The sequence below is a fragment of the Nerophis lumbriciformis genome, linkage group LG02 (genome assembly GCF_033978685.3).
Source record: "Nerophis lumbriciformis linkage group LG02, RoL_Nlum_v2.1, whole genome shotgun sequence".
Lineage (NCBI taxonomy): Eukaryota > Metazoa > Chordata > Actinopteri > Syngnathiformes > Syngnathidae > Nerophis > Nerophis lumbriciformis.
In genome coordinates this window covers 56,782,501-56,808,909 of record NC_084549.2, presented here as the reverse complement: position 1 = coordinate 56,808,909, position 26,409 = coordinate 56,782,501, and the positions used below count along the sequence as shown (strand labels likewise).

The following is a 26,409-nucleotide window of genomic DNA, read 5'->3' as shown; positions in this document are numbered from 1 at the left end:
ATCCATCCATCCATCCATTTTCTACCGCTTATTCCCTTTGGGGTCGCGGGGGGCGCTGGAGCCTATCTCAGCTACAATCGGGCGGAAGTGTAGATTTTTTTTTAAAACAAAACCAGTTTTCTTTTAATAAATATAATGTATGTATTACAGCTGTTTATCTATGTTATGGATGAATGTAGTTAATCATAGAGCTGGCACCCAATATTATTAAACAAGTATTAATTTTGAATTGAGAATTGTTTTGAATCGAGAATCCATGCGGAATCGAATCGTTACTCCCAATAATCGAGTCAAATCGAATTGTGTGGTGCCCAAAGATTCACAGCCCTAATGCTTAGTACTTTGTTGTACGTTAAAGACGCGAGAAGGCCGTGCCTGCTCTGTTGCCTCACCTGTAGCATGAGCTCACAATCGTCCCGGCCAACAAAGATCATCTCCCGGGGCAGTCGGTGGCGAGTGCCCCCGCTGCTCACCAGGAACCAGGATGTCACACTCATGTCTGCACCGCTGCAGCTGCTCGAGCTACACACCTACAGGGAGAACATAAAGACAGGATTAGATTATAACGGGGCAAAAATGGACATGCTGCAATACATGCTGAGCAGTAGTTCCCATATATTCAATTATTTGTGACAGCCCGTCACAAACCAATTTTGACAATGACAAATACGACTCGGCGTATAAACATACCAAAAGGTATCTGGTCTGCCAAAGAATAAGAAGACACAGCAGGAGGGCTCAGTGTTGCCAATTAAGTGACTTTGGCTACATTCACACTCCAGGGCATGATGCCTAATTCAGATGTTTTATTAAATCCAATCTTTTTATGTAGTCGATCACATGACCAAAAACAAAAAATTTATTTTTAATGTGAACAGAATCGGTCCCTGAAAAGACGTGCATGTAGGGCTGGGCGATATATCGATATACTGGATACATCGTGGGGTTGTCTCTGTGCGATATAGAAAATGACTATATCGTGATATTCGAGTACCGGTATATGTTCTTACACAGTTGCTTTTAGCTGCAGGCATTACACTGCATGCGTTTCCCACTCTTTCTTGTCTCTCCTTCTCACAGAGACATAAAAACAAGCGCACCTTCTTACATACGTCACGTGTGTAACGTCACACGCCCTCCCCGAGCAGAGAGGTAGCTACATGGTAACATTAGCTGTGATGCTAACAGAGAGAGAGAAGGTGCGAATCTGGTAACAAATGGAGGAAGAATTAATTCCCAAGAAAAACAGCACGGGGTCCATCGTCTGGCGGTGGTTTGGCTTCAAGCGGGAATATGTTGAACAATTATGCGGCAAAAGCGTTGCTACAAAAAGTAGCAGCACTGCTAATTTGTAACATCATTTGAAAAGTCAACCGCTAAAGAATGAGGAGTGTTTGAAACTCCGCATCTCAACATCTCCGTTCGGTGCCACACCAACAAAATGCCGAAGCAACTATTTCCAGATCAACACCGTATGAAAAAAATAGTCTACAACAGAATGAGATAACCTACCACAGAACGAAGGACATATACTATTTGAGTTTCTATTATGCAGCTCATTTTTATTGTGTCTTTATTTGACAGTTATTGAAATATCTTGTGTGACATCAAGCACAAAAGTACACTTTATTTGTTTTTAACTATTGTAGTGGCGTTCTGTACAAAAAGTGCACTTTAATTTAGTGTTGTTTTGAAATGTCATCTTAGTGACATCATGCACAAAAGTGCACTAATAGCTCTGACACTCTTGCACTTTCTGTTTTGGAAATTACATGAATGTTTGTGCCACTGCTTAATAACTGTTTAATAAATACAGTTTTGCTAAATTGACTTAGTTGTGATTTCCCTCTCTGCATGAAAGTTTAAAATGAGCATATATTAATGCAGCATGAACAAGAATGTTTTAATGTAGACACATAGAATCATCCTTCTGGTGTGATTATATGCATCAAGTGTTCATTCAAAGCTAAGGCAAAATATCGCAATATATATCGTGTATCATGACATGGCCCAAAAATATTGAGATATTAATAAAAGGCCATATCGCCCAGCCCTACGTGCATGTGCACAGTATGTCACAAACGCTGGCCCAGACTGCATTGTTTATGTCAATAAACATAACTCCAAATTGAGTTGGTCTCGCTCCTGCCACATTTGTGCCAATTTCAACGATTTTGTGCAACAGGGGTCAATATTTTCTTAACCGAGCTTTTATTTTCGCGACCGTCTATTTTGACGTTTGTCGCTTTTTGAGGACAAATAGGGCCGGTTGAATGCGAGTCAATAGTTCAGACAGCGGTTGCATAAGATACATATTAGATTTATATCCACATACGAGATAGGCCTGGGTCGTATTTGAACATATTGGAATTGTACTGTTCACATTGACATGAAAAAACTCATATACAAGTATGGATGATGTTCGTTAAGAAATTATCGAGTTTGAGCCCATTATCGAATCCTCTTATCGAACCTATTCCTTATCGAATCCAGATGGGTTGTTGTGTGTGCACTGAGTTCCAAAAGCCATAGATGTTATATGACTGGGCCGGCACGCTGTTTATATGGAGGAAAAGCTGACGTGACTGAGGACAGCATGCGGCCGTTATAGGGTGAGGGTTTCAGGTCAGAGAGGACGCTAAAGGCACGCCCCCAGTGAGCATATAGTGCTGCTATGTGCGTTGTAAATAAAAAAATTGCCGACAAACACATCACCAACATGGACGAGGTGCCGCTCACTTTCGACATCCCGGTGAAGCACCCTGGAGAAGAAGGGGACCAGCACGGTAGAGAATCGATACGCACATCAGGGCAAGAGAAGTTGGCTTTTACAGTTGTGCTAGCTTGCTATGCTAATGGACAATGGGACTGACTTTGAAAATGAGGAGAGTGAATCTGGCGTGTTTGATGGAGAACTTGCCCAGCTGTTCATTTCGGACACAGAAAATGAGGACGTTGATGGATTTGTGGATGAGGATTGATCAAAAAATAATGTGAGTACATTGATAAATACTTCAATAAAGTACAACCCAACTCAGCTTTGCTCCTGCTGCCTTTTTAAAACAGTGTCCATGCATGCTAGCGTATGTTTTAAGCTAGCGTATGTTTAACGATGCCTGCGCCCAAAAATACGCTGTGCCTTATTTATGCGTTAAACACAGAAATAGCACCCGTAACTGACACGGCGCCTTTTAATACGGTGCGCCCTATGGTCGCAAATATACGGTATAGTGGCTTTGATAACGGGAACCGGTTCTCAAAAAGGGATTCGAATCCATGCAATCGGTTCTTTTCTTATCGAACAATCGGGAGAACCGGTTTCGAACATTATCCCTATATACAAGTCAAATATGGGTAAAAAAAACAATCTGAATTGACTCGCAGTAGGGCTGGGCGATATATCAAGTTTGTAAGATATATCAATATATTTTTAAACAAGATAAGAATTAAGAACATATCGTAATATCGATATAATTTATTTCGCGCTAAAATGACCAAACACCGCTTACCGTATTTTTCGGACTATAAATCGCAGTCTTTTTCATAGTTTGGCCGGGGGTGCGACTTATACTCATGAGCGACTTATGTGTGAAATTATTAACACATTACCGTAAAATATCAAATAATATTATTTAGCTCATTCACGTAAGGGACTAGACGTACAAGATTTCATGGGATTTAGCAATTAGGAGTGACAGATTGTTTGGTAAACGTATAGCATGTTCTGTATGTTATAGTTATTTGAATGACTCTTACCATAATATGTTACGTTAACATACCAGGCACGTTCTCAGTTGGTTGTTTATGCTTCATATAACGTACACTTATTCAGCCTGTTGTTCACTATTCTTTATGTATTTTAAATTGCCTTTCAAATGTCTATTCTTGGTGTTGGGTTTAATCAAATAAATTTCCCCCAAAAATGCGACTTATACTCCAGTGCGACTTATATGTTTTTTTCCTTCTTCATTATGCATTTTCGGCAGGTGCAACTTATACTCCGGTGCGACTTATACTCCGAAAAATACGGTATTTGTTGTGTTCCTTGTTCTCCCCCCGTCCCTCCTCCATGGGATACTAAACCCCTCCCCTTCCTCCTTCCAAGACGTGCTTGCACATCTAAGAACATCCATGATTGGTTGGTTGTTTACTATGATGAGTCACGATTGGTTAGGGACAGGCCAATCAGAGGCAAGATAGGGCGGGTCATCGAACCAGGAAGGGAAATCAAAAAGTACTTGCCTGCAAATGTAGTTGTTTATCTGAGTTTGATACATTTTGTATTATTTGCACAGCTATGTTATTTATTTCATGTAGAAAGAATATTTTTCTATTTTATTTATGTTATGTAATTCTGTACTACTTAAACTGTTTATTTTCTGTGCTGTTAATACCCATCGTGACTAACTAGGTTAATAAAAGTGGCATTGACTGTTTACAGTACAGATGTCATTCACTTCAATTTCACTGAATATCGCTCAAAAATGAATATCTTTATATGTATACTTTCACCGAATAATATATCGAGGTATATATCGAATATCCAGTTTAAGTAAAAATATATCGAGATATACTTTTTCGTCCATATCGCCCAGCCCTAACTCGCAGTATGAACATAGACTTTATGGCTATATTTATCGAGTAACCACAGCCTTTTGGTAACATGTCAATGTAGGGCTGCAACAACTAATCGATTAAATCGATTAAAATCGATTATCAAAATAGTTGGCGATTAATTTAGTCATCGATTCGTTGGAACTATGCTATGCGCATGTGCAGAAGTTTTTTTTTTAAAATTTTTTTTAATTTTTTTATAAACCTTTATTTATAAACTGCAACATTTACAAACAGCTGAGAAACAATAATCAAAATAAGTACAAAAACAGTACAAAACAGCGCCAGGGCGGCGCTGAGGCTACGTCTCATGAGGTGGAGGTAAGCTAGCTAATGATGTGTCATGTGCAGCTCACGTGACCACGCCGTCTCCTTTGCGGGAAACATTCGAAAAATGGCGCAGGAAAACAGTACGGATAGTTTAGCGGAGAAACATCTTGAGGTTATTGCTTCAATGGAGAAAAGTGTACGACCTAAGTCGTCAAAAGTGTGGGAACACTTCACTTTAAAGACCGTTTCCTGCAAAATGGCACGGAAGTACAACATTGCTTCAGGAGCACCTGAAAGGGAAACATGTTGGAGCCATGGATGAAGGGAACTCACAGTACATAACTTTTAAAGTCCATAGTGGCAACAGGCATTCATGAGTTCACCTTTTTTGTGAGTAACGTTAACGTTATGTCTTTGTTGCAACGCGGTGCTGATAATGTGTCTCCGGCACATTTGACTCCGCTATGAGAGAGAAAACGCACGGTTACCAATTTCGAAATAAACATAACGAACAGAAATATCTTAGGTTGGTTTCATAATGGATCAATGTAGCCGGGCCCGATAAAGCTATATAAATATATTTAAAATTGAGTGACGCTTTAGTATAACTAAACGTTATGAAGCTGCTGGAATATTTCATGCTATTATTCAGAGGCAACCTAAACTGAATCATTTATTATTCACAACAGAAACGTGTACAATATCTGATTCAGTTCTGATCTGATGAGTTACATTTCTGTGTTATCATTGGTGTATGCTGCATCCACAATGTCCAGAACATGGTGCCAGTATACTGTTTTTTTTCTTCAATAAAATACTGGAAAGGATAGAAATGTAGTTTGTCTCTTTTATCCGATTATTAATCGATTAATCGAAGTAATCATCGACAAATTATCAAATTAAAATTATCAAATTAATCGTTAGTTGCAGCCCTATGTCAATGACAAAAATACCAAAGCTAAGCGAACCATATCAAAGTGCACACCAAGTATTGTGTTTTTTCACATTTTTGGTCAGGACTAGAATACCGAACCACAGGTGTGAATGCGGCCTTAAAAACAAAGCATTATAATCTTAGTAAAGTCATATTTCCTGGTATGGATCATTTTCATTAGGCTGTGCAGTAAGTGTATGGCAAAACAAATCAAAACCTTTGCTCTTCTTCTTTGCAGCAATCCTGCAACATGACGCCAGGCTGAGCAACACTGCAGCCAGCCAGTAAGGCAAATCCTCCCTTCCCCGATCATTGCCAGATGTTATAGTGCAGGAAGTGATGTAGGAATGTTGGCTGGCCTTCCCAGCAGGACGGTTATTTTCCCTCTCTAACGGCCCCCACCCTCGCTCTCCTTCAGAGCGGGCTGGAAAGCAGGTCAAAGCAGAAGCAGACTAAAGCCGACTAAATAAATAAAAACATGCTGACTGGCAAGACAGCAACACGGGTTTCACGCATAAATGCATTAGAGACGACGTACAAATCAGACATGGCCAGGCGGGATTGAAGGCGCGTGATTGCGAGAGTGGCTGTAACTTGCAGCACATGAAAGGACATTTGCATTATTACATTTTTCACTGAGTCACAAGATGACGTTCAAAGCAAGTGCAGCTTCCTTGAAATACTCCTTCATGCTCCAGTTTATACCAGTATTCAAATACTTCTCCTGATTATTCAAATCCATTTTAATCACACTGAAACGACAGCAAAGAGTGCCAAGAAAGGCTAGTCAAAGAAGGAATTAAAGATTATTAAGGTAATTCCTTGTTCATTTGACCTCATAAGCTTTTAGTATACCAACTCAACAATCCTTGGGATAAAGATTTAATCAACTGTACCCATTGCACAACATCGGCAATGTAAAGCAGCCCATATACACGACTCACATTACATGAGATCTGCCATCAAATATGAGGAAGAAATTACCTATGAAGTGGTTCAAATTCAACTTTCATGACTTGTATCGGAAAGGAACCGCATTTGGTAACTTAAAGGGGAACATTATCACCAGACCTATGTAAGCGTCAATATATACCTTGATGTTGCAGAAAAAAGACCATATATTTTTTTAACCGATTTCCGAACTCTAAATGGGTGAATTTTGGCGAAATAAACGCCTTTCTAATATTCGCTCTCGAAGCGATAACGTCACAATGTGACGTCGCATCGGGAAGCAATTCGCCATTTTCTCAAACACTGAGTCAAATCAGCTCTGTTATTTTCCGTTTTTTCGACTGTTTTCCGTACCTTGGAGACATCATGCCTCGTCGGTGTGTTGTCGGAGGGTGTAACAACACGAACAGGGACGGATTCAAGTTGCACCAGTGGCCCAAAGATGCGAAAGTTGCAAGAAATTGGACGTTTGTTCCGCACACTTTACCAACGAAAGCTATGCTACGACAGAGATGGCAAGAATGTGTGGATATCCTGCGACACTCAAAGCAGATGCATTTCCAACGATAAAGTCAAAGAAGTCTGCCGCCAGACCCCCATTGAATCTGCCGGAGTGTGTGAGCAATTCAGGGACAAAGGACCTCGCTAGCGCGGCAAGCAATGGCGGCAGTTTGTTCCCGCAGACGAGCGAGCTAAACCCCCTGGATGTCTTGGCTCACACCGTCCCGAAGATGATCAAGAGAAGAATATCGACCCTAGCTTCCCTGGCCTGCTGACATGAGGGTATGTCTCCAGAATATATTAATTGATGAAAACTGGGCTGTCTGCACTCTCAAAGTGCATGTTGTTGCTAAATGTATTTCATATGCTGTAAACCTAGTTCATAGTAGTTAGTTTCCTTTAATGCCAAACAAACACATACCAATCGTTGGTTAGAAGGCGATCGCCGAATTCGTCCTCGCTTTCTCCCGTGTCGCTGGCTGTCGTGTCGTTTGTCGGTTTCGCTTGCATACGGTTCAAACCGATATGGCTCAATAGCTTCAGTTTCTTCTTCAATTTAATTTTCGCTACCTGCCTCCACACTACAACCATCCGTTTCAATACATTCGTAATCTGTTGAATCGCTTAAGCCGCTGAAATCCGAGTCTGAATCCGAGCTAATGTCGCTATAGCTTGCTGTTCTTTCCGCCATGTTTGTTTGTGTTGGCTTCACTATGTGACGTCACAGGAAAATGGACGGGTGGTTAAAATCAGGCACTTTGAAGCTTTTTTTTTAGGGATATTGCGTGATGGGTAAAATTTTGAAAAAAACTTCGAAAAATATAATAAGCCACTGGGAACTGATTTTTAATGGTTTTAACAATTCTGAAATTGTGATAATGTTCCCCTTTAAAACTAGCATTGGACTTCCCATACCCCAGTTTAAGACATTTGAAACATGTGATGCATACCAGACAATCAGAGAAGACAAATGTGCACAACAAAATCACATACTAAAATCCAATACAGTGGTACCTCGGTTTCGTTTGTAAACCATTCCAAAAGGTCCAACATTGACAGAGTCGTAAACATAATGTAAATCCAGTTAATCCGTTCCAGACACAAATAAAAAAACAAAACACATATTATAAAAAAATTACATATACAGTATGTACAGTCGTGGTCAAAAGTTTACATACACGTGTAAAGAACATAATGTCATGGCTGTCTTGAGTTTCCAATCATTTCTACAACTCTTATTTTTTGTGATAGAGTGATTGGAGCACATACTTGTTTATCACAAAAAACATTCATGAAGTTTGGTTCTTGTATGAATTTATTATGGGTCTATGGAAAATGTGACCAAATCTGGTGGGTCAAAAGTATACATACAGAAATGTTAATAAAGTTAAAAGTTAAAGTACCCATGATTGTCACACACACACTAGGTGTGGCGAAATTATTCTCTGCATTTGACCCATCACCCTTGATCACCCCCTGGGAGGTGGGGGAGCAGTGGGCAGCAGCGGTGGCTGTGCCCGGGAATCATTTTTGGTGATTTAACCCCCAATTCCAACCCTTGATGCTGAGTGCCGAGCATATTTGGTTACATGTCCCTTGGCAAGTTTCACTGCAATAAGGCACTTTTGGTAGCCATCCGCAATCTTCTGGTTGAATTTTTGACCATTCCTCTTGACAAAATTGGTGCAGTTCAGCTAAATTTGTTGGTTTTCTGACATGGACTTGTTTCTTCAGCATTGTCCACACGTTTAAGTCAGGACTTTGGGAAGGCCATTCTAAAACCTTAATTCTAGCCTGATTTAGCCATTCCTTTACCCTTTTTGACGTGTGTTTGGGGTCATTGTCCTGTTGGAACACCCAACTGCGCCCAAGACCCAACCTCCAGGCTGATGATTTTAGGTTGTCCTGAAGAATTCGGAAGTAATCCTCCTTTTTCATTGTCCCATTTACTCTCTGTAAAGCACCAGTTCCATTGGCAGCAAAGCAGGCCCAGAGCATAATACTACCACCAAGACTGGAAACTCAAGACAGCATTGACATCATGTTCTTTACAAGTGTATGTAAACTTTTGACCATGACTGTACATGCAGAAACAATGCAAAATACACATGACGATGAGCGAACAAGCGGAGGGGAGAGTTACAAACCATCTTAGTTCATACTATGCTACAAGTTATTTCTTGAATGCCCGAATGGTGGATTATTTTGCAGTCGACCTCTATTAAAAAAAGCACGTTGTCACCATCACCATATGGGAACCGTGACAATATTTAGAGAATTTGTTTTTGGAAAGGAATCTTACAAAGAGTGGGGCAAACAAAAACCACTGTGTAATTTGTAGAGTTGGGAAAAATATCCATTCTCCGATGCATTCTGAATCGATGTACAAATGTTCAAATATATCGATTAAATAAAACAACACACACGTTTCAAAAATTTGGCATTAATGCTAAGGTTCTCTGAACCTTACTTGTAGATTTGGTTCCATCTAACCATGGGAGAACCATTAGTGAACATTCTTTCAACGTTGTGTGTTATTTAGCTGGGTTAGCGCGGACACACACGGAGAAGGAGAGGACGTGCTATCCTAGCCGCGGCGCTAAACTAGTTTGAATGTATAGTAGTGAAACAAGAAAAGAATACATGCTTTGTACATTTCAACAGAAGGCTAAAAAGAACCGTGTTACAGCATCGAGCAACCAGCTGAGAGGGGGAAATTAGCAAGTAGATTAATAAATCCAGAGAGAGAATAATATTCATACAGGACAGCAACACTCTTAGCCAGATATGAATGAGTCTTTGAACCACAAGTTTATGACGACTGGGACCAAAGTGTCTGAACATTCTGTAGTTTTAGAAGGCACTAAAATTAAATCAAGGATGCCTGCTCGCCAAGTAAGGATGTTAATTTTATTTTATTCGCTCTCTGCAGCACTCGTTTTTATTTTCTCTTCTTACTGAAGAATCAACCGCAAGACAACAAGATGACACAACCAAACTTGATAGTTGATACTGTTACCTGATTGGCTGTTACCATGTCACTCCTAGTAATCACTTCCTGAAACAACGTCCAAAAACTACAAATGAAGCAATACTGCATACATCAGTAGCCAAAGGAGGAGCCTTGTCGCCATAATATAAATTATATTGATAAATAAATGTAACACATTTAGAATATATAATAATAATATACTGTATGTATACGTAGCCCCTGAATTGTAATCGAATCGTGAGGTGCCAAAGATTCCCACCTCTAATAATTGCCATACAGTTGTGCCCTGTTATACTGTTACATCATAATCTTTTTTCAATACAATAAGCAAATTATGCTATATACTACAATTATTTTCTAGTATTATTATTTTTTAAATTTACAAGTATTTTAATGAGTGTCCTATAAAAGGTTAAGAGCATGTACTTGATCCAATTATGTCCCAACTTTGACTTTTTATATATTTATTTTCAAATATACTTCTATTACTTCGTTAACGGCTTAGCTGCACAATAACACGTTAATGAGCATGCGGCCAAGGAGGCAGGATAGGAAGGAACCTTCCTTAGCGTGCGCGGTGTCATTAACACCGGCCTCTTCGTAGAGACCACACAGCAAAGCACGACACAGCTGGAGTCGTGCGCTGATGTGGCGGTACCGCTGGAGGGAACACCAGCTGCCATATGTGCTCATTATTAAAAATATTAACATCCAGTTTTCATTATAACGCATCCTTGAAAACTACAAATGCAATAACAATGACAAATGATTATCTTTGAAAAGGCTACAGTGCATACGGGAAGTTTTCACAGTGCTTCACGTGTCCACAATATTTGATGTTACAACCTTATTCCAAAATTGAATAAATAGATTTTTGCCCTCACAGCCCTTGCATATTGTTGCATTCCTTTTCGCCCATTTCTCTTTGCAGCACCTCCCAAGCTCCACCAGGTTGGATGGGAAGCATGGGTTTTCATTCAGGATGTGTATGTACATTGCTGCATTCATCTTTCCCTCTATCGTGACTTGTCTCGCAGTTCTTGCCGCTGAAAAACATCCCCAAAGCATGATGCTGCCACCACCATGCTTCACTATAGGAATAGGCCAGGTAATGAGTGGCCCTTCGTTTCCTCCAAATATGACGCCTGGCATTCACGCCAAAACGTTCAATATTTGTCTCATCAGACCAGATAATTTTGTTTCTCGTGGTCTGAGAGTCTATCAAGTGCATTTTGGCAAACTTTTTACTAAGAAATGGCTTCCATCTGGTCACTCGACCATACAGGCCTGACTGGTAGATTGCTGCATAGATGGTTGTCCTTCTGGAAGGTTCTTCTCTCTCCACAGAGGAATGACAGAGTGACCATCGGGTTCTTGGTCACCTCCCTGACTAGATTTAGATGAATACAGCAATGTACCGTATTTTCCGGACCATAGGACGCACCCGATTATAAGGCGCACTGCCGATGAGCGGGTCTATTCAGGTCTATTTTCATACAAAAGGCGCACCGGTTTATAGGGCGTATTAATGGGGTCGTCCATCCATCCATTTTCTACCGCTTATTCCCTTTGGGGTCGCGGGGGGTGCTGGAGCCTATCTCAGCTACAATCGGGCGGAAGGCGGGGTACACCCTGGACAAGTCGCCACCTCATCGCAGGTCCAACACAGATAGACAGACAACATTCACACTCACATTCACACACTAGGGCCAATTTTTAGTGTTGCCAATCAACCTATCCCCAGGTGCATGTCTTTGGAGGTGGGAGGAAGCCGGAGTACCCGGAGGGAACCCACGCAGTCACGGGGAGAACATGCAAACTCCACACAGAAAGATCCCGAGCCCGGGATGGAACCCAAGACTACTCAGGACCTTCGTATTGTGAGGCAGATGCACTAACCCCTCTGCCACCGTGCTTTGTATTTTCATACAAAAGACGCACCGGTTTATAGGGCGCATTAAAGGGGTCGTATTATTATTATTTTTTCTAAATTGAAAACACTTCCCTGTGGTCTACATGACATTTAACGGTGGTTCTTTGGTCAAAATGTTGCATGGATTATGTTGTACAGATCATCTTCAAGCCGGTTTATAGGGCGGATTAAAGGGGTCGTACTATTATTATTTTTTCTAAATTGAAAACACTTCCCTGTGGTCTACATGACATTTAACGGTGGTTATTTGGTCAAAATGTTGCATAGATTATGTTTTACAGATCATATTCAAGCCGCTTTCTGACAGTCGCTTCAGGATGCTCCGTTTTGTGGGCGGTTTCATTTAGGTGGCTCACCTTCGGCAGCGTCTTTTCTCCGTCATGTTTGTTGTACCGGTGTAGCGTGCAAGGACGGGGGCGGACGAAGTGTCAAAAGATGGAGCTAACTGTTTTAATGACATTCAGACTTTACTTAAATCAATAACAGAGCAGCATCTCCTCATCCGTGGCTCACTAGTGCAATAACAACGCCGGAAATGTGTCCCGTGAAAAACCGGCCGACCGGAACTCTCTAAAAACTAAAGTTCCTTGGGTGAATAATGTAAACTCACTACACCGGTATGTTTTGGCGCTTTCATGGCAAGTTTACCGACAGATGTAAGTAAGAACTTTACCCTACTTTATATTAGAAATGGCAACAGCGGAGGATGAATATCCCATAACAAGAAGATAGAGAAAAAGAAGCTTATCGACTATGGTGTCGGCACCTAGTGCTGGGCGATATATCGATATGCGCGATATATCGCGGGTTTGTCTCTGTGCGATATAGAAAATGACTATATCGTGATATTCGAGTATGCGTTCTCACGCAGTTGCTTTTAGCTGCGGGCATTACACTACAGGCTCTCCTCGCTCTTTCCTGTCTCTCCTTCTCACAGACAGCAAGCGCACCTTGTTACATACGTCACATACTGTCACGACATACGTCACATACGTATACGCCCTCGCGCAGCAAAGAGGTAGCAGCATGGCTAACGTTAGCTGTGATGCTAGCGGTAATACGAGAGAAAGAATGTGCGAATCTGGTAACAAATGATGGAATAATTAATTCCCCAAAAAAACAGCAGGGGGTCCATCGTCTGGCGGTGGTTTGGCTTCAAGTGGGAATATGTCGAACAGACAACCGTAATTTGTCAAGTGTGGGGCAAAAGCGTTGCTATAAAAAGTAGCATTACTGCTAATATGTAGCATCATTTGAAGTCACCTGCTAGAGAATGAACAGTGCTTACTCTGCATGTCAACATCTCCGTTTTGTGCCACACGCCCACACCATCAAAATGCAGAGGCAAATATTTCCAGATCAACACCGTATGAAAACATTTTAGATTTTTTTTAGTTGTGATTTCCTTCTCTGCATGAAAGTTTTAAAGTAGCATATATTAATGCAGTATGAAGAAGAATGTTTTAATGTAGACACATAGAATCATCATACTGCTGTGAGTATATGCATCAAGTGTTCATTCAAGGCTAAGGCAAAATATCGAGATATATATCGTGTATCGCGATATGGCCTTAAAATATTGCGATATTAAAAAAAGGCCATATCACACAGCCCTATCGGCACGGACTACAAAGGCGGATGTGCGCAAATTTTCAGGACTTATGCAGATCCCAAATACAAATCAGCAGGTACCAGAAAGTAAGAAAAGTTGCATTTGCATAATGTTGCAAAACAAAACGCCAGATAATATGTCTTACCTTATACACATACTATAATAACACTTGTATGTTGAAGCACAGTACAATCCATCAAGCGGTGCGGCTTCATAGCTTACCAAAGTCGTACTAAAACATTTTGATAGATTTTTGAGCGCTGTGTGCAACGTTCTATATTTTCAATGGAACATATACAATTTTGGTGTTGTTTGTTTGAGTCATATTGCAGTCTACACGTATCTCTTATGTGTGACTGCTATCATATTGCAGTCTACACGTATCTCTTATGTGTGACTGCCATCTACTGGTCACAGTTATCATTTCACCATGTACCAAACAAAATAGCTTCGAGGTCAGTCAGCACAACCAAAATGATTCCGTACATTAGGCACACAGGGTTATAAGGCGCACTGGCGAGTTTTGAGAAAATTAAAGGATTTTAAGTGCGCCTTATAGTCCGAAAAATACGGTACAGGGATATCCTCGATGAAAACTAACAAATTCCCAAAGATAGGTGTGCCAAGCTTGTGGCATTGTATTAAAAAATACTTGAGGCTGTAATTTCTGCCAAAGGTGCATCAACAAAGGCTGTGAATACTCATGTGCATGCGTTTTTGTTTTTAACAAAATCGCAAAAATTCAAAAATATATATTTTCACATTGCCAGTATGGGGTATTGTCTGTACAATTTTAAGGACAAAAATGAATTTATTTGATTTTGGAATAACTTGAATACTTTCCAGATGCACTGTATATTTGTGATTCAACTCTTGCACTGGACATCATTAAATGATACAGGTAAACCTAAAAAAGTGTGTCTCATCTCTAAGCAAAGAGTCCTGCTCGGACAAATACAGATAACGGTGATCTCATGCTTTTGGCAGGAATTCCCCCAAACCCAAACCCCGAGACCCAATCCAACTCCTCTGCTCTTGCAAAAAGAAAACACACACACACACACACACACGCACACGCACACGCACACGCACACGCACACGCACACGCACACACACTCACACAGAGGAGTGAAAGGGAGGGATTATTCATAGATGACTGTGAATTCTTTGTGTAGAGGAGAATAAATAAGGGAGGTCCGTCAGGAAGTAAGACGAGCGCTTCCTGCACTCGTCTTTGAATGCAGAACTCGTGTGGGGCTTTTGTTTGCCTCTTTGGATTTGAAACGAATGGCAAAGCATGTGAATTTGCAAGTCAAGGCCACGTCACAAACGGAGCAATGTGCCGTCACCAAAAGGAAGGGAGGTCTTGGTTATGTTTGATTATATTTCAAAGCATGAGTACCAGATAATTCGATTTATGGATACATCTCTGACAGCTGCCACCTTCTGTTATTTCAACATTCAAAACATCTGCCCTTTAAAGCAGCCAATCACAGACACACAAAGAAGCACAGGAAATGATGTCATATAATAAGGGAGTTTAGCTACTAGAATAACCAATAGGTTTCCACGGCTGCAGCTCCTCGGATTATGATGCAACATCTGCTCTTTGGCTCAGCATCATGACTCACGAGCCCGGTTGACAAGAGACACACTAAACAAATTGTGGCAGATAGTGGGAGTAGAAGTAAGTGAATGGAAGAAAAGAAAGACTAACACTCCCGTCACTGTCGCTGGCCTAAAAGTCATCGCCGGTTAGGGCGCGGTTGCTCTGGCTTCAGCATGAAACCACTAAAAAACTTCGACTACAAAGTTATAGCGAACAACAACATCTTTGGACACAATCCAAAGCAAGCAGCGATATTAAAAATGTGGCCTTTACAAATATAATATGGGTCGTTTTTTTAACTGACACTCATGTAGACATGAATATAAGACACAACTTTTTAACTAGATGCGAAATTCAGAAAATATGTCTCATTTTAGCTCAGGGGCCCGCATGGAGGAAAATCTGTGCAGACGCGGCTGCCGGACTATTAAAACCATGGCATTAAAACTAAAAAATAAAGACAACTTCAGATGGTTTTCTTTGTCTTACTTTGGCCAAAAATAGAACAAACACATTCTGAAAATATTACAATAAAAATATAGAAAAAAATACCGGCAGCAGTCAAGTTTAGATCCATTAAGGAAAGAAGAAAGTGAATGAATGTTTATAACTGAATACATTTACATATGCATAAAAATGTGTTTCCTTTTGTATTATTTTTTTATGAATTAAGTAATGTTTATGACAACATTTTTCCAAAACACAATATAGGATGTGAGATATAACAGGATAATGCATACATTTTTCATTTGTTTTCAAAACTGTTACAAAAAAGTGGGATCCCAACAATTTACTGTGGCACTCAATTTTTATGACTTGATGGGGTCCCTGGGACCCCATTTTGAAAATTCCTAGCGTCAACACTGATGGAGTATTGGTGCGTGCAAAACAGCAGCAGGTGGCTGCGGCCTGCGGGCCGGTTCTATCCATCCATCCATTTTCTACTGCTTGTCCCTTTTGGGGTTGCGGGGGTGGGGGGTGCTGGAGCCTATTTCGGGCCGGTTCTAATACTAATCAAATATCATCCCAGGGGCCATAGATAATTCATTCGCGGGTTGGATCTGGCCCACGGGCTTTGACTTTGACACCTTGGTTTTAGAGCAGTGGTTCTTAACCTGGGTTCGATCGAACCCTAGGGGTTTGGTGAGTCGGCTTCAGGGGTTCGGTGGAGGTCAAGACACACCCGACTCATCATGTAAATACAAACTTCTCCCTATCGGCGTATTACGGATACGGCAACAGCAGAACTCACACTGATTGCTGGTGTGTAATTTGTTGTGAGTGTATGCACTGTGTTGGTTTTGTTGTTTGAACAAGGTGATGTTCGTGCACGGTTCATTTTGTGCACCAGTATAAAAACATGGTAACACTTTAGTATGGGAAACATATTCACCATTAATTATTTGCTTATTAACATGCAAATGTAACATATTGGCTCTTAACTTAGGGACGGCGTGGCGCAGTGGAAGAGTGGCCGTGCGCGACCCGAGGGTCCCTGGTTCAATCCCCACCTAGTACCAACCTCGTCATGTCCGTTGTGTCCTGAGCAAGACACTTCACCCTTGCTCTTGATGGGTGCTGGTAGCGCCTTGCATGGCAGCTCCCTCCATCAGTGTGTGAATGTGTGTGTGAATGGGTAAATGTGGAAGTAGTGTCAAAGCGCTTTGAGTACCTTGAAGGTAGAAAAGCGCTATACAAGTACAACCCATTATCATTATCATTATCATTAACTAGTCATTATTAAGTACTTATTAATGCCTTATTCGGCATGGCCTTATTATATAAATAAAGTTGATTTGATTTGATTTGATTTATTATAATCCTAACCCTGGCCCTAACCCTCTAACCCTAACCCTGACCAAATAACTCTGAATTAAGTCTTTGTTACTTAGAATATGTTCCCCATACTAAAGTGTTACCAAAAACATATAAAAGTGTCTTGAATTAAAAACAATTTTTTTTTTTTTTTTCAATAAAGAAGGGTTCGGTGAATGCGCATATGAAACTGGTGTGGTTCGGTACCTCCAACAAGGTTAAGAACCACTGTTTTAGAGGAAGCATTTATACAAGGTGGCATCAAACGACTTTTCAAACAGGCTTTTCTTCTCGTCACTCACAGACACAAACCAGTGATCTGAAAAGATGTAGCCACCACGCAAACATATGCTTAAAGTGTTAGCAAGTAGGGCTGCAACTAACGATTAATTTGATAATCGATTAATCTGTCGATTATTACTTCGATTAATCAATTAATAATCGGATAAAAGAGACAAACTACATTTCTATCCTGTCCAGTATTTTATTGAAGAAGAAAAAACAGCCTCCTGGCACCATACTTATTTTGATTATTGTTTCTCAGCTGTTCGTACATGTTGCAGTTTATAAATAAAGGTTTATAAAAAAAATAAAATAAAAAAATTAAAAAAAAATTTTTTAAATGAAAAAATAAAAAAATTGCCTCTGCGCATGCGCATAGCATAGAGCCAACGAATCAATGACTAAATTAATCGCCAACTATTTTTATAATCGATTTTAATCGATTTAATCGATTAGTTGTTGCAGCCCTATTAGCAAGTTAGCAAACAACAACAGAGGGGTTATGAAGATAATCTTAAATTTGAAGTGATCAATGACACATTTGTCAATTAAATGTCGAGAAGCTGCATTCGGACAAGCGGTAGAAAATGGATGGATGGATGGATGTCAAGAAGCTAAGAAATATGGTTTTCTTTTTGTTATTAGAATCAACCAGACAGAAAAAAAGAAGAAAAAAAAGCTTCTCGGGATGATTTATTAGATCAGTGATTGTTGTGGATCTCGGCTTGGTAGAAATATGACGTTAGAACGAGTAAAGCTTTTTAAATATTGCCTATCGTTCACAATCATGAAAGACATGACGACCCATGGATTTTTAAAAATGCATTCTAACTTGTAAATTAAAGTATATAAAAGTTTGCTAACAGCTGAGCCAATGGGAGCTCCTCTATTTCGCCCATAAAATCCCAAAATAACCATTCAAAACCTCCAACAATACTCCATTTACATTTCGTGATTTAAATATTAACCAAGTATTAGTGATATTGTTATTATAAGCGCTAACGCAGACAAACTATTAATAGCGGCGACGTGATCACTTCCTTGTGTCGCAATGTTTACATCATGGAGTTGTCTGCTGCTTCCTCGCTTCCTGTTAAGCTTATTCTAGATCATAAATCATGTCTCTCACCTGGACATGAGACGTCTGAGTAGGTAAACCGACAAGTTGGTACACTTTGACAGCAATTTAGGACCTGAAAATGGCAAGGACGACACGAAAAGACGCTTGTTCCCAACACCCCCCACCATGTTTCTTTGGGAGGTTTATGAGACATTTTTCATCGAAATGGGGATTTATATGAAAATCCCAGCAGTCGGCATCTTAAGGACAGCGGACATTACACAGTAAGTGATGTTATATTATGTTTGTTGGCTCTCATAAAGTCTGCAGTAAGCAGAAATCAGTGATTAAGAAAAAAAACCAATTGTCGTGATGCATTTTTTGAAATTAATGTGTGCTTAAAATTATCAAAATACGTAAATATTAAATGTTATTATAAATGTGCCTGTTACTACATAACATATATATACTTACATCATGTACATAAAGGAGGTGTTTGGATGTTTTTAAGGGCTTATAGGCGGAATTGCGCGGTTCCCAAAGGCTCCCTTGTGAGCGAACTTTTGATCGCATTTATTTATTATTCAGAATGCAAAACAAATACATTCGTCGTCATGTCTTTCATAATGATTGTGAACTAGGGATGTCCGATAATATCGGCCTGCCGATATTATCGGCCGATAAATGCGTTAAAATGTAATATCGGAAATTATCGGTATCGTTTTTGTTTTTATTATCGGTATCGTTTTTATTTTAATTTTTTAATTTAAATTTTTTTATTAAATCAACATAAAAAACACAAGATACACTTACAATTAGTGCACCAACCCCCAAAAAACTCCCTCCCCCATTTACTCATTCACACAAAAGGGTTGTTTCTTTCTGTTATTAATATTCTGGTTCCTACATTATATATCAATATATATCAATACAGTCTGCAGGGATACAGTCCGTAAGCACACATGATTGTGCGTGCTGCTGGTCCACTAATAGTACTAACCTTTAACAGTTAATTTTACTAAATTTCAGTAATACTAGTTTCTATGTAACTGTTTTTATATTGTTTTACTTTCTTTTTTATTCAAGAAAATGTTTTTAATTTATTTATCTTATTAATTTTTTTTAAAAGTACCTTATCTTCACCATACCTGGTTGTCCAAATTAGGCATAATAATAATAATTCCACGACTGCATATATCTGTTGATATCGGTATCGGTTGATATCGGTATCGGTAATTAAAGATTTGGACAATATCGGAATATCGGATATCGGCAAAAAGCCATTATCGGACATCCCTATTGTGAACAATAGGCAAAACTCCAAAAAAAGTGCAGTTCCCTATTAAGGAAGGCCAACTTACTTAGAACAGATCAATACACTTGAAATCTAGGAATATGACTCAATCTATTGATATATCAACCAATCGTTACACCCCTAATTATCAATATGTATTATTATTTCATCAGTGATTAATTTGGCAAAATTTGTTATTGGCTCAGGCCTAACTGATGATCAATTTGGGGTGCTGCTTGTCATTAAGTAGTAATGGTAATCATTAGAGGTGGGAATCTTTGGGCACCTCACGATTCAATTACGATTACGATTCAGGAACTACGATTTGATTAAAAATCGATTATTGATGCATCTTTAATTTATGTATAATGATGCAGTTTTACATTTCTTTTCGTTTCACTAAATAAGCGTTTATCATTTGCAACTTTAGAAAACAGTGCATTTGTAATAAGGTACACTCATGAAAATGTGTGCAAAACTGGAACAGAAGTGCCCTAAAAAAAGGAGCTGGTCGGATCTCTCGGTGAGGTGGCTCGTTGCAATCAGCCAACGTTTGGAACTGTCCGCATTACTGTATTTGCAATAAGTAAATCGATTATTGACGTTTATTAACCGATTTTATAATCGTCCATGTCCCAATCGTGATGCATCTATAAATAAAGTATTTCCCCCACCTCTAGTAATGATGGTGGCAGCTGAGCCAAACCAGTTGAAAAACACTGCATCAGGTACTCCAACAATTTAAAGTTTGTTAATGTTGGGACAACTAAAAGCCTAAGTAGTCTCAAAAAGATTTAGCAAATAGGTCAAAAAATGCTGTCTTTGTGCAACTTTGTTGGGCATCAGCAAAGGAACAGAAGTCACCTCAGGGCATTATTACCAAAACCAATTAAGACTGAAGGCCGCCGTCCATACAGAAGCTTGTATCCTTGAAAATGCTGACCTGTGGGATCAGTTAGATCAAATTCAGCATGCGAGACAATAGACAAAGAAAACATCTTAGCGAGCTGCAGTCCGAGAGAAGGAAAGACTCCAGACCCCTGAGGGGTTTTGACTGGATGCAGACCACTGAACGAGGCAGCAGATTAAAGACAAAACAGGTAAACAATCTGTGGTCAGAGAAACAGAAGGGGCTACTGTCATCCCCAGAGACCTCTGAGGTTATTGAAGGTATATGGACAAAGGAACACAACAGTGCATTAAGTGAATCAGTACAATCAATTGCTGCTCTTGCGATTGACAAAATGAGAACCCACACTTTCCTTGTACTGATGATTAAAGGGGAACATTATCACCAGACCTATGTAAGCGTCAATATATACCTTGATGTTGCAGAAAAAAAGACCATATATTTTTTTTAACCGATTTCCGAACTCTAAATGGGTGAATTTTGGCGAATTAAACGCCTTTCTATTATTCGCTCTTGGAGCGATGACGTCACGTTGTGACGTCACATCGGGAAGCAATCCGCCATTTTCTCAATTTCGTCGGTGTGTTGTCGGAGGGTGTAACAACACGAACAGGGACGGATTCAAGTTGCACCAGTGGCCCAAAGATGCAAAAGTGGCAAGAAATTGGACGAAATTTGTTCAAAATACGAGAGTGTGGGGAAAGCCGACGAAATGGTCAGTCATTTGTTCCGCACACTTTACCGACGAAAGCTATGCTACGACAGAGATGGCAAGAATGTGTGGATATCCTGCGACACTCAAAGCAGATGCATTTCCAACGATAAAGTCAAAGAAATCTGCCGCCAGACCCCCATTGAATCTGCCGGAGTGTGTGAGCTATTCAGGGACAAAGAACCTAGGTAGCACGGCAAGCAATGGCGGCAGTTTGTTCCCGCAGACGAGCGAGCTAAACCCCCTGGATGTCTTGGCTCACACCGTCCCTTATGCCACCGAAGATGATCAAGACAAGAATATCGACCCTAGCTTCCCTGGCCTGCTGACATCAACTCCAAAACTGGACAGATCAGCTTTCAGGAAAAGAGAGCGGATGAGGGTATGTCTACAGAATATATTAATTGATGAACACTTTATTTATTACTTGCGGTTTTACGTAAATTATTATACATAAACTGTGTTTACCAATAATTTAGCTTAAAAACATTTATTTTTTTCAATCATTCGAGTACATTCGGGTAGTCTTGTGTAATGCAGTATTTTGTGTCTATTTAGGTATGGTTAACCTGAGTGCTGAAATCGTGGAAAAATATATGTTCTTAGCGCGCCTGAAATGGGCTGTCTGCACTCTCAAAGTGCATGTTGTTGCCAAATGTATTTCATATGCTGTAAACCTAGTTCATAGTTGTTAGTAATTATCTTATCAGACAGTGTTAAGCCGCTGAAATCCGAGTCTGAATCCGAGCTAATGTCGCTATACCTTGCTGTTTGTTTGTATTGGCATCACTGTGTGACGTCACAGGAAAATGGACGGGTGTATATAACGATGGTTAAAATCAGGCACTTTGAAGCTTTTTTTAGGGATATTGCGTGATGGGTAAAATTTTCAAAACAACTTCGAAAAATAAAATAAGCCACTGGGAACTGATTTTTAATGGTTTTAACCCTTCTGAAATTGTGATAATGTTCCCCTTTAAATGAGCTACTGCATTGTCTGTCATACTGTATGTATGGAGCTATTGTGCATCCATTTCAAAGGACTGCACTGTACAACGATAAAAAATAGTCTATGCATATTTTTGCAGGCTGTTAGTCGCATAACAAACAAATTAATAATGCAAATGCAGTATACCTGTGAGTAGTTTATTACATTTGACATTTGCATTAGTTTAACAATTACTTGTGCAGCAACATACAAAGTCTAACAACAAGATTACAAGTCATAAAACCTAAGTATTACAACCTCTTATGTATGATACAATGTGTATGGGTGTATGTGTTATTGTGCGTTTTGAATATGCACATGAAACCGGGAAAGGGGTGGGGGTGTTCCATACTGCAAATTGTGCAAAATAGACCATATGGTGACGAAGGGCGGTCACACGAATCCCATGCGCAGTTGGCACCCACGCCTTTATTTAGCCAGCACCCTTCTCTCCTGCTTCATTGTTATTGCCAAAAACACCACACTGCTGGCCGTAAGACACAAAGCACAACATGCTCAGTGACCTTTGTGCACCTTGTGACCTAGAGACCCACATATGGAAATGTACCCTTCGAGCGGGCAGCGTTATCTAGCGTTTGTCAAGCTGGGTTCTCGGAGAGGGGCATGACAACAATCTGGCTGTTCTATAATGCCGAGATTTGCAGTCACTGAGACAGAAAGGAATGAAGTGAGGGGTTTACAATGCCTGTTAGTGCATCACAGTGCATCATGGCAACCTCCAGATACAATGGCAGGGGACACAATCACAACAATGTGATTGTCGCGGCCAGCTATTATGTTTTCATGACAACAAACTAAAACCAAAAACGTACAGATGACAACGTTACCCCAAATAATGCATATTTAAAATACATTTGTCAGCATAGTAAATATGAGTTTTGACATGATGAAACACAACTATAGTATTCAACAATCACCAAGTATGCCTTAGTCACAGGTCTACAGAAGCAAATAGTCTGTATAATTAGTGGCTGATGAAAAAACTTTGGCATTAAAGGGGAATTGCATTTTTTTTTTTTATTATGCCTATTGTTCTCAATCATTATGAAAGACATGACAACAGATGGATTTTTTTAAATGCATTCTAAATATTAAATAAATATCAATAAAAGTTTGCTTACAGTGGAGCCAGTGGTACCTCTACTATTTTACCCATAAAATCCAAAAATAACCATTCAAAAAGCGCCAACAATACTCCATTTATATTATTTTTTTCGTGACTTGAATATTAACCAAGTGTTAGTGATATTGTTATTATAAGCGCTAACGCAGACAAACTATTTATAGCGGCGACGTGATCACTATTGTGTGTGCATATGTTTACATCAGAGTGGTCTGCTGCTTCCTCGCTTCCTTACTCCCTTGTAAGTTTATTGCAGATCATAAATCATGCCTCTCACCTGAAAAGTAGATGGCTGAGGACGTACTCTGACAAGTTGGGACATTTTGACAGCCATTTAAGACCTGGAACTAGCGAGAAAAACACAAAAAGCGCTTGATCCCCCCGCACTCCCCAACCCGTTTCTTTGCGAGGATGATGAGACATTTTTCACCTAAATTGGAATATATGAACATCCCAGCACTCGGCATCCTAAGGACAGCAGACATTGTACAGTAAGTGATGTTGTATAATGTTTGTTGGCTCTCATAGAGTCTGCAGTGAGCAGAAATCAGTGACGAATAAAAAAACAAAACAAAAACAAACGTTGCGATGCGTTTTGAAATTAATGTGCTGCGTATGCTTAAAATTATTAAAATATGTAAATATGTAAATGTTATTATGAATGTGCCTGTTACTACATTACATATATACTTACATCATGTATATAAAACCTTAATGGAGGTGTTTGGATGTTTTTTTAGGTAGCTTTAACAGCTACTGTAGGCTCAATTGTAAGTGGACTTTTGATCACATTTACTTAATATCTAAAATAACAATAACATCCATCGTCATGTTTCTCATAATTGTGAACAATAGGCAAAATTCAAAATTTTAAATATTGTGGCTGTAGGTAACCTACTGATTATTTTTTTTCATAAACTCTGGAAGATGGCAGCAGCTGCATTTGAAGTATCATGACTGGTCAGCATCTGGAAGCGTTATATAGCTCTGCAAGTGTGATAATACAACATATGTTTTTTTTGGCGGCTGTGTTGTGCAATTTGGTTAAAAGAGAGACACTTTTTCACATCTATTAAAAACCAGCTTGAACGACACTCCTACTAAAGGACTAAATGGAAAAACACTGCAGCATCTGCATTCAGCAAACTCGTCCACAAGATGGTGTAGGGATGTCCCGATCCAGGTTTTTGCACTTTTGATCCGATACCGATATTGTTTTTGCATTTCCGATCCGATACCGATACTGACCGATACTGGCCTATCCGAGCATGTATTAAAGTTTAAAGTTATTTAGCCTACTTAGTTGTCAGAATCATGTTGAAAAGGGTTTTAGTACTCTTGATAACAACTAGCCAGCTGAATTAGGGGAGTTTGAATAATACACAATGGTTGGTAACAAGAAACTGACCTGTTTATTCAAAGATAAACACAAAATAGACAAAATTATACATGACAAACAGAAATGGCATCATTGAACTAGGGCTGGGCGATATGGCCTTTTTTTAATATTGCGATATTTTAAGGCCATATTGCGATACACAATATATATCTCGATATTTTGCCTTAGCCTTGAATGAACACTTGATGTATATAATCACAGCAGTATGATGATTCTATGTGTTTGGATTAATTGATTGAGACTTTTATTAGTAGGTTGCACAGTGAAGTACATATTCCGTATAATTGACCACTAAATGGTAACACCCGAATAAGTTTTTCAACTTGTTTAAGTCGGGGTCCACTTAAATTGATTCATGATACAGATATATACTATCATCATAATACAGTCATCACACAAGATAATCACATTGAATTATTTACATTATTTATAATCCAGGGTGTGGAGGGGGGCGCCTGATGTAAGTGTCAAAAAGACAGCCAAAAGAGTTTGATATGAGAATAAATCTAAAGTTAAAATATAGGGTAGAAATGCACCCATTTGCAGGAAATGTAGTCTTGATTTTTAAAATGTTCTTTCAAGGCTTGCATGTCTACATTAAAACATTCTTCTTCATACTGCATTAATATATGCTACTTATAAACTTTCATGCAGAGAAGGAAATCACAACTAAAAAAAATCACTAATTTTTTCATACGGTGTTGATGTGGAAATTTTTTGCCATTTTGATGGTGTGGAGTCTGGACGTGTGGCACCGAATGGAGATAAGCGTCTCGACAGACGTCACAATATTTGAACAATGATGACGAAAACTGTTGTCTCTGTCCTGTCCGTGTGTCGAAAATTGTTATGCGCTTATTTTTTTATTTGATTTTGTGCGTGGCATAGATTTGCCGTGCACAGAGGACGCTTGAGCAGGCGCGCACCTTAGCGGCTGCGCTAGCATCACACCTAACGTTAGCCATGCTGCTACCTCTCTGCTCGGGGAGGACGTATACGTATGTGACGTATGACGTGACAGTATGTGACGTGTGTAAGAAGGTGCGCTCGCTGTCTGTGAGAGGGAGACACAGAAAAGAGTGAGAAGAGCCTGTCGTGTAATGCCAGCAGCTAAAAGCAACTGCGTGAGAATTGTGGATGTGTTGAAGGTGTGCTGGAAAATGCGGAACGGAAATTACGGAGCAGCAGAAAAGTGGAATGTATTATTTAAATAGGTGCGTTGGAAAACACGGACCGGAGTTTTTTTTAAACTGGATCTGGATCGGCATTTTCCCATGCCTTGCCGATACGCAATTTTTGGCAAATATCGGATCGGGACATCCCTAAGATGGTGCCATAGCACAAACAAAAATACGCCTTATCAGCGTGTTTGCTTGTTTTTTTTAAATA

General features: G+C 39.7%; 1 protein-coding gene across 4 annotated transcripts in view; it reads right to left on the bottom strand.

Moving 5' to 3' along the window:
* The window catches only part of cep170aa (centrosomal protein 170Aa), a 101,849-nt gene that overhangs the window by 58,485 nt on the left and 16,955 nt on the right, over nt 1–26,409 (bottom strand). For all 4 annotated transcript variants that reach the window (XM_061965235.2, XM_061965262.2, XM_061965244.2 and 1 more), the window contains exon 2: nt 393–530. In XM_061965235.2, the coding sequence (XP_061821219.2) occupies nt 393–530 (138 nt within the window). The remainder of the gene's footprint in view (nt 1–392; nt 531–26,409) is intronic.